The sequence below is a fragment of the Cyprinodon variegatus genome, unplaced genomic scaffold, assembly GCF_000732505.1.
Source record: "Cyprinodon variegatus isolate N-32 unplaced genomic scaffold, C_variegatus-1.0 Scaffold275, whole genome shotgun sequence".
NCBI lineage: Eukaryota > Metazoa > Chordata > Actinopteri > Cyprinodontiformes > Cyprinodontidae > Cyprinodon > Cyprinodon variegatus.
This window is the reverse complement of record NW_015150728.1, coordinates 463,397-479,872: the sequence shown is the minus strand read 5'-3', so window position 1 is coordinate 479,872 and position 16,476 is coordinate 463,397. Positions and strand designations below refer to the sequence as shown.

At 37.9% G+C, this 16,476-nt stretch overlaps 1 protein-coding gene across 1 annotated transcript in view; it reads left to right on the top strand.

The window, feature by feature from the left end:
- The window catches only part of cep192 (centrosomal protein 192kDa), a 57,673-nt gene extending 50,269 nt beyond the window's left edge, over window positions 1-7,404 (top strand). The window contains exons 45-50 of the mRNA XM_015383073.1: window positions 280-399; window positions 1,639-1,758; window positions 2,923-3,014; window positions 3,135-3,261; window positions 3,544-3,602; window positions 6,146-7,404. Of these exons, the coding sequence (XP_015238559.1) occupies window positions 280-399; window positions 1,639-1,758; window positions 2,923-3,014; window positions 3,135-3,261; window positions 3,544-3,602; window positions 6,146-6,278 (651 nt within the window). The 3' untranslated portion in view covers window positions 6,279-7,404. The remainder of the gene's footprint in view (window positions 1-279; window positions 400-1,638; window positions 1,759-2,922; window positions 3,015-3,134; window positions 3,262-3,543; window positions 3,603-6,145) is intronic.
- Window positions 7,405-16,476: the final 9,072 nt, after the last annotated feature.

Sequence of the window (16,476 nt, the reverse complement as noted above, 5' to 3'; positions counted from 1 at the left end):
TGTTGGTATCACTAGACACACAGCTGTCAGGTAGGGGTTGGACTCAGCTTTTTTTGCCTATGGGAAGGGAGTCAAATGCCGATTGTTAGCAGGTCAACCCATGTTTGAAAAACACGTTAGCATGCTATTTATAGTGGTAAAGAGGCTTAAGTCTACAGTTATCAACTGGCTGATTGTCCTCGTTTGGAAACCAGAATGTATGTTTGTGCCCCAGAGTTATCAATTTTATCTCCCCACTGGGAGTTATCCTTTATCAATTATGGCTAATATTTACTGGAGGTTCATTTTCTTATTGCTCTTAAGGGAGTCGATGACAGTGAGGAGGTCTACCGGGCCACATACACGGCTTTCAGATGTTCCAGGGTGTCGGGGACCCTAGGGGCCCGTGAGAAGATGCATGTAAGTACTTCCTCCCAACCAGACAGCGTTATTTTGAACATTTCAGTTGTTGTTGTTTTTTATTAGCAGTTTGAGAATGAAGAATAAAAAAAGAAAATTTATCTGCTATTAGAATCCTAGGAATAGAAATGGACAAATTCAGTTTTTTTTTATGTTTGATCCGATTACTTTGACATCAGTCTAAGTGATCGGGGTTTCTTTTGATATTTTTGGGTCAATTCTTAAACCTTATTATTCCTCCACTTGCATTTAACATATTTGGAGGATTTTCACCATTTTCTTTAAAGCACCCAGCTTTAAAAAAAAATGCAAATGCACAACCCTGTACCCGTTCCCGAGAGGGAACGCCTATTAAACGTGTGCCAGAGCGTGCACGAGCCCATTTCTCCTTATTCACGCTGTGATTAAAAGTGGCCAAATCTCCTCTCTAACCCCCAAATCCCAAAATCACTATATAGAGCGGGGACTATATAGTGGACTTTATAGCGAAATCAGTTAACTTACCATTCGGACAGATGATCACTGCTTTTTGCTCCCCGTTGGTCATGTAACTCCTCCTCTACTGCATGGTGCCTGCTCTATTGTTATTAGTCGTCGCTGTCGGGTAGCGGCAGCCTATGGCGACTGCGGGCCGCTATGACAGCAAATCCTATAATGCTTTGTGAGGAGAACTCTCCGCGCAAAGTTCTGCGATATATCTGCCTCTTCTGAGGCTGTTCTTTTCTTCTCATACACTTCGTATACACTTTTTCTCCTATGACCCTCAGCCATTTTCAAAGTGTGGTGGGAAAGATGAGCTTCAATGACCGTCTGAAACTGTAGCTCACAACAGATGTACGCAGGATGTAGGACGGCCTTACGTAAACATTTTACCAGAATGGTTGACAGTAAGGAGGACCACATTTTTAGATGATCCACCAGGAAATAAAAGATCCTCCTTTTATACCTTAAATGAATGATGCAGTGATGACAGATTTTACGCAAGTCTCAGTTTAAACAAAAATAAACCTTTATTAAAAAGAGACAATGATGGATAGCAGATGGAGGGAGCGGACCTGCATGCACTGCATGCGTCTTTTGGTTACAAAGAAAAAAATAATTGATTGCTTTAGTGTTTAAAACCTGATAAATCAAACAATTGAATATCAAAAGCTCATTGCTAACACCTAAAACACAACAGTGTGTCGAGTCCCTTAGAGATTTCCTTTCACAGGAAAACTTCCTGTTTGTGTTGTTCAGGTACCCGTTACATTCCTCCCCCGAGACAGAGGGACCTACGTTCAGTTCTGGGACATGGAGTGCCACCCGGTGTCTGAGCCTCAGCAAAAATCCACCATCCGCTTTCAGCTCTCAGGATCTGTAAGGACTCATCCATTGATTTATGCACCACATTTTACAGTGATGATTTAAGATGATTGATCTGAAGATGATTATAGACTCAATGCTGCTGCTTATTCTCTATAACGGAGGTCTTCAACAGTGGGTCCACGACCCCTAGTGGTCCTTGGAGGTACTACATGGCGGTCACAAAAGTTTTGGTTGATTAAACTTTATTTTTATATTCCCCACTGCAATTTTTCCCACTAGTTGAAATGTCATTAAATTCTGTAAAATAAAAAAAAACTCCACTGGTCTTGGTTTCCAAGATTTAAAGACGTTTCGCCACCTCTCCAGGAAGCTTTCTCAATTCAAATGTCAAATAAAGACATTTGAATGATGGTGCCAGGCCAACAATTCCCTCTAACAACCTCCTTTCAGAGACATAGACAGGTACGGGGTATTGCAGGCTTACAAAGAACCCAAACGATCCCCATTCCTCAAGCGCGGACCTGTTAGTCTGGTTCAATTTGCATGTTTTCTAAGCCAAAACGAGACTTAATTTTGGTCCAGTCTATAAAGCCTCCAACTCAACACTATTTCTGACATTTGAATTGAAAAGGCTTCCTGAATGGGAAGCAAAACATCTTCAGACTTGGAAACAAAGTCCAGTAGATTTGTTTTTTTTTAACCTTTTTTGGAAATAAACTTGATTCTGAGTGAAATAAGTGTATGTAACATGTATTCATATTCTAACATGATTCAAATATCATATATTGTTTTAAATTGTAAAATGCACAAAAATCCAATTAAGCCCATATTTTCTTCAGGTGTTTCCTCAGTTAAAGTCTCAATCATGTTACCCTAAACTTTAAACTTAATTTGAGGATTAGATAAAGTCTTCTTTTTTTTTTTTCCAAATACAAAGTCGGGTTTTTTTTCTGGTTTTGTTTTTTTTATTTGTGATTTTGGTTTCTAAATAATTTTTCTTTGTTTGGTATGAAAGAGTAGCCTTGAATCCAGCCTTGAACTTTTTGTCTGTTTTGATGATTTCTAGAGCAACAATATTAATGAAGCAGTATATATAACAGCAAGGATGCTTTATTTCCTTTTTTTGTGCAATGCTAAATGAGAAGGAACATAGCTTTTTGTTTTAAACTAAATATTTAAACAGCAAAACTTGTGTCATGCCCTTGTGTTATGAAGGGAGTGAAATCTGGAGCAATGGAAGGACCACAGGAAGGAAACTGTTCTCTGGTGAGAACAGAAACCACAGCGAGGAGAGCAAAGATGTCTGGGTGAGTTCAGCTGCCTGGAAGCACAGCCAGAAAAATTACACATAACTAAATGACTTTTGGGTTCGATGTTTAGAAGAAGGGGTCAAAGAAACGTCATTAACATTTAGGATTTTGTTTCAGCCTGGAGGAAGGAGTGCATAGGGGTGTTTATTCCCCCCAGGATCTGTACACCTTCCCAGACACGCGTGTGGGGGAGTCCAGTACGCTGAAGGTCAACATCCGGAACAGCTCCTCCGACACGCATGAGGTAAGCTGCAGATTCAGCCTACAGCAGCAAAAGCTGACCTATGAGAAGCAGTGATACTTTTATCTAAGATGAGTCTAGATTATAAAACTCCTTGAATCAGACTGTCAAACAAATATCAAGCTATTTACATTGCCTCCCACTGTTTTTCTTTATAGCCAATTGACTGAGAACCAGCATGACTAACTTAGTGTTTATATTGATGCATATTGATTGATGAGTAACAACCGTTTATCCGTCTGCTCTGCATGGATTTGATGTGCTGCTTTTCTAATTGACTTGCAGCTGAGGTTTGTAAAACCTAAAGAGCCCTTCCACATGAAGTATTTCGAGTATTCCCTAAGGTGAGTCTCCATTCTGCGTTTGATTTTTAACGGGTTTTGCTCCGGTGTTAAAAGGGTCTCAGTCAGCTGTTAATATCTTTTTGTTTTCTGTTCACTTCTGCTTTTCTGAATGCTACTAATTCAAATATATGGACAATGATGGTTAGCTGCAATAAGTGTTTTTTTAAAACTTTGTACCATTATTTTCTGATGGTGAATGCTCCCCATGGATGTTCTCTGAAGTGTTTGGAGCACAAAGGTAAAGTTTCTGAGTGTGGGACTGAAACTTCTGCTGTTCTGTCAAAGAAGCGACTCCGAGGGGCTGCCGCCTTCAAATGTACCGAGCATAATGGGATTGGCCAATTACAGAAAAGGATTAGGGCCTGTGGAAAAAAAAAATATATTTAATGGATGAAAAAGTCAGAATTCTGACTTTAACCTCAGACTTATTAACCTGGCAGTAGTACCGATATGTGTTCATATGTGTAGAACTGAGTTGAGTTCTACGTTATCATTCTGGGATGGCTGCTGTTCAGTCTGTCTGTGAAAATGAGGGATGTTTAGTACAATGCTTGGAACTGATTGGGTGACGTGCCAGCTAGTACCTGCCTTCCATAATAAGCCGCTTGAGTGTTTTCACAACTAGCGGATCGAGCTGATGAATCAAACTTTTACCAGATCCTGTCAAGCACAGTCATCTTTCCCATCTACAATTGCACAAAGTGCTTCTCTTTGCTCCTTTTTTAAACCAGAAATTGTCGCTGTTTTGATGGGTCCTCTATTGTAGCCATATTTAAAATACCCAGTCAAGACCCAACTGACTGTCGTCATTCCTACGTGTCCCTTCCCAAAAATCACTGCTGGCCACTGATGTCATTGGCCTGACTCACTTGTTATGAGACTGACTTATTAGCGGGAGTCTTTCAAGAAGAATTTGTTGTGAGACTGAAAAATCAGATCTCATGACACTCCAGCTTGCAGTGCAAGATTACAGAAATCTGACTTTTTTTTTCACAGAAATCTTTTTTTCACAGAAAAATCTGACTTTTTTCACAGAAATCTGAGATTAATCTCAGAATTCAGACTTTTCTGTGTCATGGAATTCTAAGAATTCTGAGATCAAAGTCAGAATTTTGACTTTTTCCTCATATTAAACTCAAAAGAATAAAAAAAATCAGGTTTATAAATCAACCTCTTTTTTCCACTCGCCCTAATCCTCTTCCGTAGCTAATAGGGGAGTTATTAGGTGATATGAGGCTCTATGGGCTGCGGATGGGAAACCTCCTTGTTCATGTCTACTAAAGCATGCTCATACAAACCCAACCTGAACACATCACGCATCCCTGTTGTGACCTTTGGTGTGCGGTGGCCTTGTCTGCATCTAGTGATTCTTATCAGGATTTCTGCAGGTCCAGAAATGTCTGTTTTCATTCTTGTTTTTCATGTTTTTACATTGAAAACTGTTAGTCGAGCCAATAAGTTCCTTTCTAAATAATCATGGTGGTTCTGATATGGGTGATCAACCTAACAGGATTTTGAAACATCCTGCAGAAATAAGATGGTTAAAGTCACGCAGTGCTTCACAAAACTATGCATATGGACCAAAACTTTCAGCCTGTCTCATCACAGCTGCACTCAGATTTCCAACTAGACTAACATCTAAAAATGACAAATATAATGTAGTTATATTCATCTGTATTGATGCTCTACAATAAATTTAACAAATGCAAAACTTTTATTGATATACCAATAGATTTTTAACGTTTCAGGTTTTTTTCCTTCTTGCCCTCTAATGTAGAACTAAAGCATAAAATCTAGAGATGGACTCATCCGGTTTTTCCAAGGCAAATACAGATTATTCTGTCATCAGCTTTACTATGGTGCTCCAAAACTTTTCCTGCTGCCCTTCCTTTACAAGAATGTTTTTTTCTGCCCTCACATCCCTCAACCAACTTTTGAAACAGCTGAACAAAGAAAAGTCAACTACTGTAATTTACAGATTGCATTGAAATGAGCTACAATATCCTTTAAATCACTAAACTACCTCCAAAAATATGTCACCATTTTAACTTTGGCTTTTTATGTCACTGCAACCACCTTCTTTGGGAACCACTGGTGCTGTGGATTCTTTTTCTTCTATTTACATGAAGAAAATAACACAAAGAACAGTTGTAAATATAAACAAATGAATAAATCTGACAAAGCATTAACGAGGGAGCAGCAATGCTGGCGATTCACCTGTTTTCAAAGCGCTGCTGAATGCACTGATGAATCGATAGAGCATGCACAAAGTAGCCAGTGGCCATACAGGGAAAATCCTCTGCTGGTCTATCTATAAAAAGTATTCTTAATTTTTTCATTCTTTGGTAGATGCAAAGTTAAAGGGTGGAGAAAAGCTTTTGTGATGCACCGTTGATCCATTCATTTACATCGGTTCATTCATCGCATGTCTATCATCTCTGAAGTTCCGTTTTCAGTTCCAAACATCTAGTGCCAACACGTCTCATTGTGTTATTCCATTAGTGTCAAAACCTCGTCTAAAAACTGTCATTCTTTTCCATTAGATCCCAGCATTATGTCAGACTACCTGTCCAATTCAAGCCCACTACAGCCGGGAAACATGACGGCCTGCTGCTCATCCAGTCAGAGTCAAGTGGGAGTCTGGTGGTCCAGCTGAGTGGTGAAGCATTGCCTTGAAGACGCGCTGCTGTTGGACGGGACACATGAGAACGAGGACGACCAAAACCAAGCCTGGATTTTACTCATTTTTGTAAAACTATGAATGTAGACCTTGAGGGAATGAGTGAAGATGTCCTCATAGCTCTGCTATCCTCAGCCTGAAGCAGAATGATGGAACGTATCCAGCTTCTCAGTCTGTAGCCCAGGGGGGCTCTGAGGAGGGCTGGGTTCTGTTCCCTCTCCCCCTCAGCTATGGCTGCTTCCTCAGCCTCTGTCAGACAGCAGCAGTACCAGCTGAGATCCAGTTGGCATTACTAACACTTTTTCACGTCTGGCAAGACGGCAGCAAAAATCCAGTCTTAGAGAAGCTGCTTTGTGTTGATTTGTTGTGAAAAGCAGACATGGAAACGATTTTAAATGAAGTATGCTGAAATTAAAGTGTAAGAGATTTAGTATTTATGTGGATTTTTATTTTACATGTCTGCTTTATTTTGGTGTACACTTAATATTATTATTATTTTTTAGATATTTTGTACTAATGTTGTTTCTATGGAAATGTCTCCTTTTCACTAAAAAGCCCACCTGAGCCGTAACCTTTGTCTGGCCCAATATGCAGTCCTCCCTGCGACCCTAACCTGTTCAGATGCATCTAATTTTGTGAAGGCAGCACCCACAGGATGGTTAATGCTAAATCAGTTCAATGAGGAGGGAGGTCTGCTTCAGCATCTTGCCTAGTCTCCATGTAATGGTTGCCATGGCAAAATGGGATCAATGGCTCTTTAAGGCAAAGAAGATTTCATCCATTTTTGGCTCAAAGACAAGTTGCCTAAAAAGCTTGAGAGGAAATTTGAGCTCCTTCTTTGAGTTCTGGGGCTGGATTGTTGGGGGGGGCAGGTTCCCAAACTACATCAAGCCAACGTTGTTAACTTGTTAGACAGTAAACACTTTGGCAGCAGAACACTAATGTTGGACATCATTCACCTGCATTGCTAGTTTTTTGTTGTTGTTTTGTTTTGTTTTGTTTTTTGTTTTTTTATGGAGTCATATTAGTGTCAAAAGTTTCTAAGCAGAGTTCTCAAATCTAAGAGTGTCTATTTGCACTATTTTATGTAATGTAATTTATGTGTACACATTTTTAATAAAGTTTTGTGTTGGTGGCGTTTTGACTTTTGTGATTACATAATAGCACTATATAGCAAATGTGCTCCATAGTGCTGTCGGCCATTTTCCCTCATTGTTTTAGGTAAAATATTTGTTTTTTTTTTTCCAAGTTGATATTAGGAACTGAAATATCGATATTATATCAGGGAGCCAAAAATCACGATACATCGACAAAACAAATTTTTTCCCACACCCTCAATATTTATTGAGAAGATTTATGCTACATTCAGACTGCAGGCCTTAGAGGCAGCAGAAGCAACTAGTTTACATGCAAAGTCAACGGTTGACGTGCATCAAGGCACAGCAAAAGGTCATGCAGCGCCCTGAAGAGGCGACTGGGCCAGAGGCTGCCGCTGAAGGGGATTTTCAGTGACAGTGCAAACTACTTTTTACCCTCTTATAACAGCTAATATAGCAAAGCTCTGCCATTGAACACATCTGGGCACACTTTAATGGATGTGCTTCAGGAGCATCAAAGCTGCTCTTGATGCACGTCTGACCGTAATGTGAACAAGCATTAAAAATGAGCATTAGACTCAACTTTATTTATCCCTTGGGATAAATACTCCTTCAGGGAAATTCTAGTTCCAGTAACTTATACAAAGGGCAGAGTTAAAGCAAGATGTCATTAGAGATGGAAATACAACAGACAATATAAAAAGGGTGTATATATTACAAATGAGCATAAAAAAGTAGTTATATCCTGGAATATGTTTCCTTTAGAAAAGAAAAATATCTACACAGTAGAGCACTAAAGGAAGACTACACAGTGATTAACTTGGATTATTTCACTTGTACTGCAGAGATGTACTGACCTTATAAGTATAAAACAAAAATTACAGACTATGCAGTAGTTGGCAAGTGTGAGAAGAATAGTGCACATGAGTGACAATAGGTAATGTTTGCCCAAGATGTCCATAGAAGGGGGGGCTGAACCTTGGCCCTTCTCCTTCCACTAAGTGAGGAGTTGTACAGCTTTAGGAACAAAGGATTTCAGCTATCTGATGGTCTTGCAGTTGAGGAGCAATCTCTCACTCAGGCTCCTCTGAGTGATGAAGACAGTGTGCAGAGTGTGGCTGGCATTGTCCATAATGTCCAGCAGTTGGTGAAGGTCCCCTGTCTCTGCCACCGTCCCCAGAGAGTCTGGCTTCTTGCCAATCACAGAGCCGGCTCACCTGACCAGTTAGTCAAGTCTGGAGGTGTCCTTGGATGTGTTGCTCCTCCAGCACACCATGGTGTAAAAAAGGACACTGGCAACCACAGACTGGTAGAACGTCTCCAACAGTTTATTGCAGATGTTGAATGACCTCAGTCTCTTCAGGAAGTACTTCCTGCTCTGTATCTTCCTGTTTAGCTGGTTGGTGTGTGTTGACCAGTCCAGTTTATTGTCCACCTTAGCCCCAAGGTATTTGTATGAATCCACAGCCCCCATCCAGTAGTAATGGATTAATCTTTGGTCCATTCCTCCCAAAGTCTATGACCAGCTCCTTCGTCTTGGAGATGTTGAGCTCCAGGTGGTTGGTGCAGCACCAGGTGGCAAAGACCCCCACCAGACTCCTGTGCTCCTCTCTTGTCCCTGATGGACATTGACTGTGTCATCTGCGTACCTCTGTATGCGACACAGCTCAGAGCCGTAACAGAAGTCATGAGGTGTACAGGGTGAAGAGGACAGGGGGCAGGACTGTGCCCTGGGGGGCTCCAGTGCTGCTGACTACAGTGTCAGAGATGGAGTCTTTCAGCCTGACATACTGTGGCCTGTCTGTGAGGTAGATCCACGCCACCAGGCAGAGCTCCTCTCCCATGATATCAGTAATGTGTTCATTATTCCCAACGCTTCACTTTTCTCATGGCATCTTTAAGCCTTAATCCAAATAGATTGGATGCGTACAGTCACAGCATATAATCTGCACCAGGGGCGATTCTAGGATCAGAGGTTTAGGGGTGCTGAGCTGTCTGGCCAGACAAGATTCATTTCACTGTTTTCTACACAAATTGTTGAAACTTGTTCAGTGCCTTTTGCCAATGACTGACTCCATCATTCACTGATGCATCATATCTGAGATGTTTGCCAAAAACCTAACAAGCAAAGTAAAAATCAGCATTTCTTAGAAGAAAATTCCAAGCAAATAAAGTTTTTAAATCAACTTCAAATTTCATGGAAACCTTTGAATCAGTTTTTATGAAATTAGTTTTCCCTTTTGTTTGCCAAAATTACTTCCATGATATGTGTAAACAATTCAACTGAATAAAAAGTTTTTCTTTGCCAGTTTAACTGCTGCTATTCTGTCTGTTTTCTTACCTGGTTTTTTCCCGACCCTTCGCTTTGCTCACACCTTGCTCCTCTGCTCCACTGCCTACACCTTGAAAATTGATTGTAAAGTCAAGCATATCAGAAACACCTGAATGCAAAGTTTTGCTCAAAGCGTTGGTCAACATTTTAGTAAAGAAGCTCCCATAGGCTTGTTTACTTGTTTTTTTTTTTTTTTTTTTGTTATTATTTCTATGAACCAGAACATAATTGAAGGGGTTGAATAACCAAGTAGTGTATAGTTTTTTAAAAGACTTTTTAGTCATTTTTTACCATGGTTCAATTTTATTTCAGTTGTCTTGTCCTTACTCTGCTACTTCAGATGCAACTCTTTGGCACATCACTGCAAATACTTTTTTGTGTTAATATGCTTTCTAAAAAACTTAGACTTAGATGAGGGTTAGATAAGCAATAAATGCACCACACACCTTTTGAAAATGATCTGCAACTTTGCATCGGTCTAAAATCCTGTCAGTTATGTGGAACTTTGTTGTTTTAACAGAAGAAGTTTAGGAGGTGTAAATACTTTTGGGATGTATGTTCTGCAGTTGTTTGAACATGTATCATCTGTATGGTCCTTTGCAGATCGAGCATCCCTGCAGGCGCTCAGCTGTGTGGAGAAAATGCTGGAGCTGATCCTGGACCTGCTCTCCAGGGTTTGCGGGGCCCAGGCTGGAGCAGCAGCGAGGGGAGGGCTACATCGTTTCGGCCGCCTGCTGGGCAGACTGACGTGGCTACGCACCCTCCATCACATCTACCTCCTCCTGACAGGGCAGCAGCCAGCACACTGATGAAGAGGAGATTCTTCTCTTCCCCACGCAAAGGCCTCTTTGAGACGAGAAAGAGTTGAACTGGCAGCCTTTTTTTCCTCTGTGTTCATTTAGCTTTGGTGGTTTCAGATTGTTAGGGTGAAGCAATCAATCTGATTTTTTCATATTTATCAACTGCTACTGTACCATGAACACCACCCAGACTGTTTATTTTGTTGAACAATTTGAAAATAAAGTCTCCTTTACTTTAATAAAAAGATATTCATTAAATGAATGTATCATTTATCAAAACAAACGAGAATCTTTAAATAGAAAATTAAGTTTAATCATATCTCTGAAGTGTCCCCTTTTCCCCTTTTTGTAAAGCATGGATCTATCAGGATGGAGTCTTTTTACTGTGATGTCAGTCTAGTCTCATTTAAATCTTACACATTTAGAATAAAATTACCGCCTGAGCATCAAAGTCAAACAATCTACACATAATGGATCCATTCAAAGGGGCCTCAAATTACTGGAATTAGATGACTTAAACAAAAAAATAGGTTGGTCTAATCTGCTGTTGGAGCCACTTTCAGCATTTATTATGCTGAGGTGAGTGAATATTCTTTAGTGCAGACAGACAGAGTATCACTTGTGTCAGTTCTCTAGCAGTGGCATATATGGGCGTATCATATAAAGTTTGATGATCAAACTGAGGAATAATGTGTTCTATTAAAACTAAATAAATACAAGCAGCCTATCTTAGCTAGCCATGAAACAGTGTTTGCAGACAGATTGAAAGACTGTTGCATTCAAACCACCTAATCTGAGACCGTGACCAATGCCTCCTATTTAATGGCTCAATAAAATGTAAAAATATTCAAAATTTCTTCAAAAATTGAAATATCAATAATACCATAAAAAAGACAACATATTGATCACTGAGCTGTAATCAATGCAGCTTTCTTGATTAAAGACTCATTACTAAAATATTCTATTTTTCATGAAATATTAAATCAAATCAGTCGTGAAATGTAAACTTTGAAATAACTTCTCTAAAACATATCATTAAAGTCAGCTGCAGATAACTTTACAAAACTAAATCTATATGACAGACTTTCTTGTAGCAGGAATAATAAAACTGAGAGATAATAAAATATGTGTTTTTTGCACACGGGTATAAAGCATGAATATGTAATAAAATAATTAAATATATTCAAATGTTAATTAATTCATCAAATTGATTTAAGCAGTTAGCAGTTCTACAAAACTAGCATTGAGTTACGAAAACGAATATATTTCTAAAGCTTCTTAAGCATTAAACCTTTATTCAATAGTGAAAGTTTAAGGAGATTCAGGAAACTCCTGTTTTCTTTTTGGTTTGTTTTTAAATAAGAAATAATAATCAAAAGAGCTGTCTTTATTTTTTGTGTCATTTTTATGCTGAAGTTCTTTCCAGGTGGGGTTGAATCTGTAGCAGGTGGTTCTACGCATCAATACATCAGGTGGATTCTGAAAGTTATAAGGTTCTTTAAAATTACTCTGAAAATTATACAGAAAAGTACTGATATTAGAACATTTTATTTTAATTTTCCAATACAAATACTTTTTGAATACCTGCTTGAATATTCATTTTTTCCATATAAAACTAGGTTTTTATTAAAACAACAAAAAGAAAAAATGAGGATAATAAAAAGTGGAAGGTAAAATCACGGAATTAGACTAGACTAAGACTTAGACAAACTTTATCGTCATGTTGTATACACAGAATGTATACAAAACAAAATTTTGTTTATACATTAATTATATATTTTCTTTCATAGATTCATCCGGAAAACAACATTTGCATATTTTATTTGATTTAATTTGGGGATACATTCTTTTATACCTTTCAAAAAATGATAATGGACCATCCTCCTGGTGCCATATAGGCTATAACAGTCAAGTGGAGCGCCCTGCGTGTCAAATATTGAAAGGAATACCCGGTGTGTCATTATGTGACGCAGAGGGAGACTGACCGAGCGTCCAAATGTGACGAGTTGGGATGGAGAATGTGTTGGAATATTTTCTAAATTGAATACTTCTATACTTCAACTTGAGTAGATGTTTAAACGAGCAACTTTTAATTGTAGTTGATTAAGTTTTTAATAGTATCAAGTACTACTATTGAGTACTTCGTCCACCACAGTGGAGATTATTTTACTCCAAAGATCTGAATGGTTGTGTACATGGATGCAAATCAGAATGGAGGTCAGAAAAAAGTAACCTGACAACAGCCAGATGCATGTCTCGCTCCGCGGAGCTAGGTGGAGCGAGACATGCATCTGGCTGTTGTCAGGTTAAGAAAAAAGATCCTTTGGATTGAAATTTCTTTCCAAATTCAGATTCAGATTTATTGCACAATATTTCAAACTATGGTAGAAAAGCTTAGAAAGCAGCCAGTGAGCTTTAGAACTCGCTCCTTTGCCTCATTAAATGCAAACTTTGACTGAACTCACCTTAAGGTGAGGATAAAAATATATTACTGCAGAAAAAAAACGCGTGCGTAATTGATCTCACGCACGCGTGCGTGCGCACGCTCACCCGCTGCCATGGAAACAGAGCTCCAGCCATCTCTAACCGCTCATTTCTAACCTGAAACTTGAAGATAGAAGTTGCTGCTTTCTTTGCTAACCTGCTAAAGATGGGCGTCCCACTGCAGAACCACTGGTTACTGGAACGTCAGAGAGGTTTGTGTCACTCTTTTACTATGTTTATATATATATATAAAAAAAATGTAATGTGAAAAATGATTAATTTGATGTTTTTTCTTGGAAGTTGTGACAGCTAGCTTAGCATCTAGCATCTTTGACATCTCAGAGATTAAAAGTGTTTTGTCTTTCTGTCAGGAATGTTAACAGTGATTTAATGATTTTTTTAAAATATATTTGTGTTTAAGAAAAACACCTTTGTTGAATTTGAGGTGAAATATTTGTAAACTAGATACGCTAGGTCTATGATTTTTAAAAAATGCCCTGAAAATAAGTTTGCTCTGTATGAAAATGTTGGTGAAATAACATTAAATAAATATAAAAAGACATTTGAAGGACATTTAACATAATACATTATCAAGCCAAATTGTTAATTTCTTTCTATTTGATAGAAAAATATAATTTTGAGTATTTTGGAAGTTTACTGAATTTCTCCTGATAAACAACTGGAAAAGAAAGAGATAAAGATTTTCAAGTTGTTTAGTTTAGTTAATGTGTTTAGGAAATGTTAGGTTTATAACCATTTTTTTTTTGTAAAAAAAAAAATAGGTATCTTGCTATAAATTGATTTTTTTTCCGGATGGAAATGGGAGGAATGATAACAGAGATGTAATGATGTAAAACAAAAAAACCTTTTGGTTTTAGAGAATAATCTTTGATGAATTTAATGTGGAAATGGTTGAAAAAATACTAAAACATTTTTTAGGATAAAACGTTTTTTTTTTTAAATATATTTGAACTTGAAAAGGTAGTTCTTTTTTTAAAACATGAAGTGGTAAACATATTGGTCTCCATGGATTCCCTTAGTAGAATGCATTAAACAGGGTTTTATGGTGGCATATATTTTTGACTTTAATGGAAGGTCAAAGGTGTTAAAAATGAGCGATTTTAAAAGTTTCTGGTTTCAGAGGATCGTTTTTGGTGAGTTTGGTATCAAATCCTTGGAAAACAAGGTGCCGTCTAGCCCCTTCTGTCAGGAAAGGACTCGAAGAACAAATATGGTCTCCTTAATACAACAATAAACAACTTTAGCTTTTAAAATTATTTTGAAATGCAACATATTTCTTTTGATATTAATAAAATGTTTTAGTTTTTGTTTCCTAAAAAACTTTAATGTTTGCATTTGACCAAAAATCTGATCCTTTCCATTTTTGGGCAGTAAAATGTTTAGAACTTGGCTGAGTTTATTATACGTGCTGTCATTGTGACAAAAGCATAAAGAATAAATGTTTGATTCAATATATTATTTAAGCATATTTCTGCAGCCCTTGTTTTGATCTTCAGGTGAATGTAAATAATTTAAACTTATTTGTCACCAGAAATAATACTTTGTTTATAGATGACTTTATCATTTTCTAGATCTTCAAAACATTTAACGCTGGATGCTTTCTTCTAAACAATTAAAAGTTCTGTAAGATCCCCTTTCTTAGATTTGCAGAAAAAAGAAAAAGAATCTGAATAGTTTGGCATAAAGTTTGCTAATGTCCATTTCTGCTCTGTGCTTCCTATGTGTGTTAATGAAGGTTTTTATTTCTACTCTAGGATGCTCTGAGGAAGGGGTCTGATAAGCTGAGGTTCTGATTCTGATCATTTTAGATCTGAAATTTAAAGCCTGGTGTTTTTAAACCTTTATTTCTGTTAATTAGGATAATTGTCTGCTTATAGTAAATAAACTTCTAAGGTTTATGATTATATTACTATATCACCCGATGAAACTTTTTTTTTTCTGATAAAGAAATATATTTATTGGATCAAAACACTTCCTAATTTGGTAGTATGGGTTTAATGCAAAAAATGTTTACTGACAGCTTAAAGTGTCCTTCAATCTGAACTAATCTAGATGCATAGTCTAGGTCAGTAGTTACCAAAGGGGGGTGGGTGCCCCCTAGGGGGAGCTCAGTCTCATTGCAGGAAGCATGGTAGAAATAAACTAAATAAATTCACCATTTATTAATTGATAATATTCTGATAATAAATTCTAAACCCTACTAAACAGTAAAATAAACATTTACATTTAAAACAAACTTACAATTTAATGGCAGTCTTGTGATTTAAAAGATATCCTCAATGTGATGGTGAAGTAAGTAAAATCCTCCTCAGGCTGATACTGAGACAGGAGCACACAATCATATANCTAACTCCTGTTCTTCTTTTCCAGATGAGGTCATCTGCTCCTTGGACCGGCGCCTCTGTGTCTGTCGGACGTCTGCTGTCCTGTTAAAGACCCGCTCAGCCGCAGTAGATGGACGCCGACATGGAACCGGGGTCTGCTGGAGGTTCCTTCCTGCTTAAAGCTGGTTTTCCTCTCCACTGTGACTTCATTGCTCAGAAGGAGGCACTGCAGCAAAATGGACGACTGGATGTGATTGGCTGTGCTTCCTTGGATTGAAGACATTTCTCTGAACGCCATGATAAACTGAATTTATCTCCGCCATGTTGTAAATAGGATCTAATTGGATGTTTGTGTTTAGATGTGATTCTGTGTTTTTGTTGACTTCTGTTACATGTTTCTGTATTAAAGTTGTCATGTTAATTGCCTTTAGATGACATTTGCTGGGACTTGTTTCTATTTTAAGACAGATTTATATTAAATCCCCTTACTGGGTCTGGTTCTGTTTAAGTATGCTTCCTGTCGTTCTATCTTCATCTGTTATTTCTCACTATAATAAAGGTTTCGTTGCAGTAATGTGAACAGGATCTGTTTGTACTTTCTGGTAAAGTGTCTTGAAATAAGTGGCTGTAAACGGATTCTTTATAAATAAACCAAACTGAAGCGAAATGGAGCAAGAGTCCTAATATTACTATAGTCCAGCGCTTTGGCAGATTGGTGGTTATTATTGTTTCTCTGTTGGGGGGTCTGACCTGACAGCTCATGTTAATAGAATAATTGAGCTTTAAAAAAGGACAGTGAGACGTTCCTCCTGCAGTTCTTCTCATTTTATTGACCTTTTAGACAATCTGGGAGTTAAGCAGCAGAGCAGAAGGGACACATCAACACTGAGCCACACAACGAACAACAAACAAATATGGGAGGATAATTAAAGATTAATGTTAAAATAAAACAGTAAAAAATTCAATCAACTAGGAAGAGAGCAGGAACTAAATGTTTAATGAACCCAAAGGCTAACAGCTTTGGTTAATTTGAATAAAACTTGGTTTTAAGGTGATTTTCTCTTCTTTAAACTATACCTTTATATCTCTACCATACTTGGTCCCTCAGGGTTGCATTGCTCACTCCTTTTAGCAGA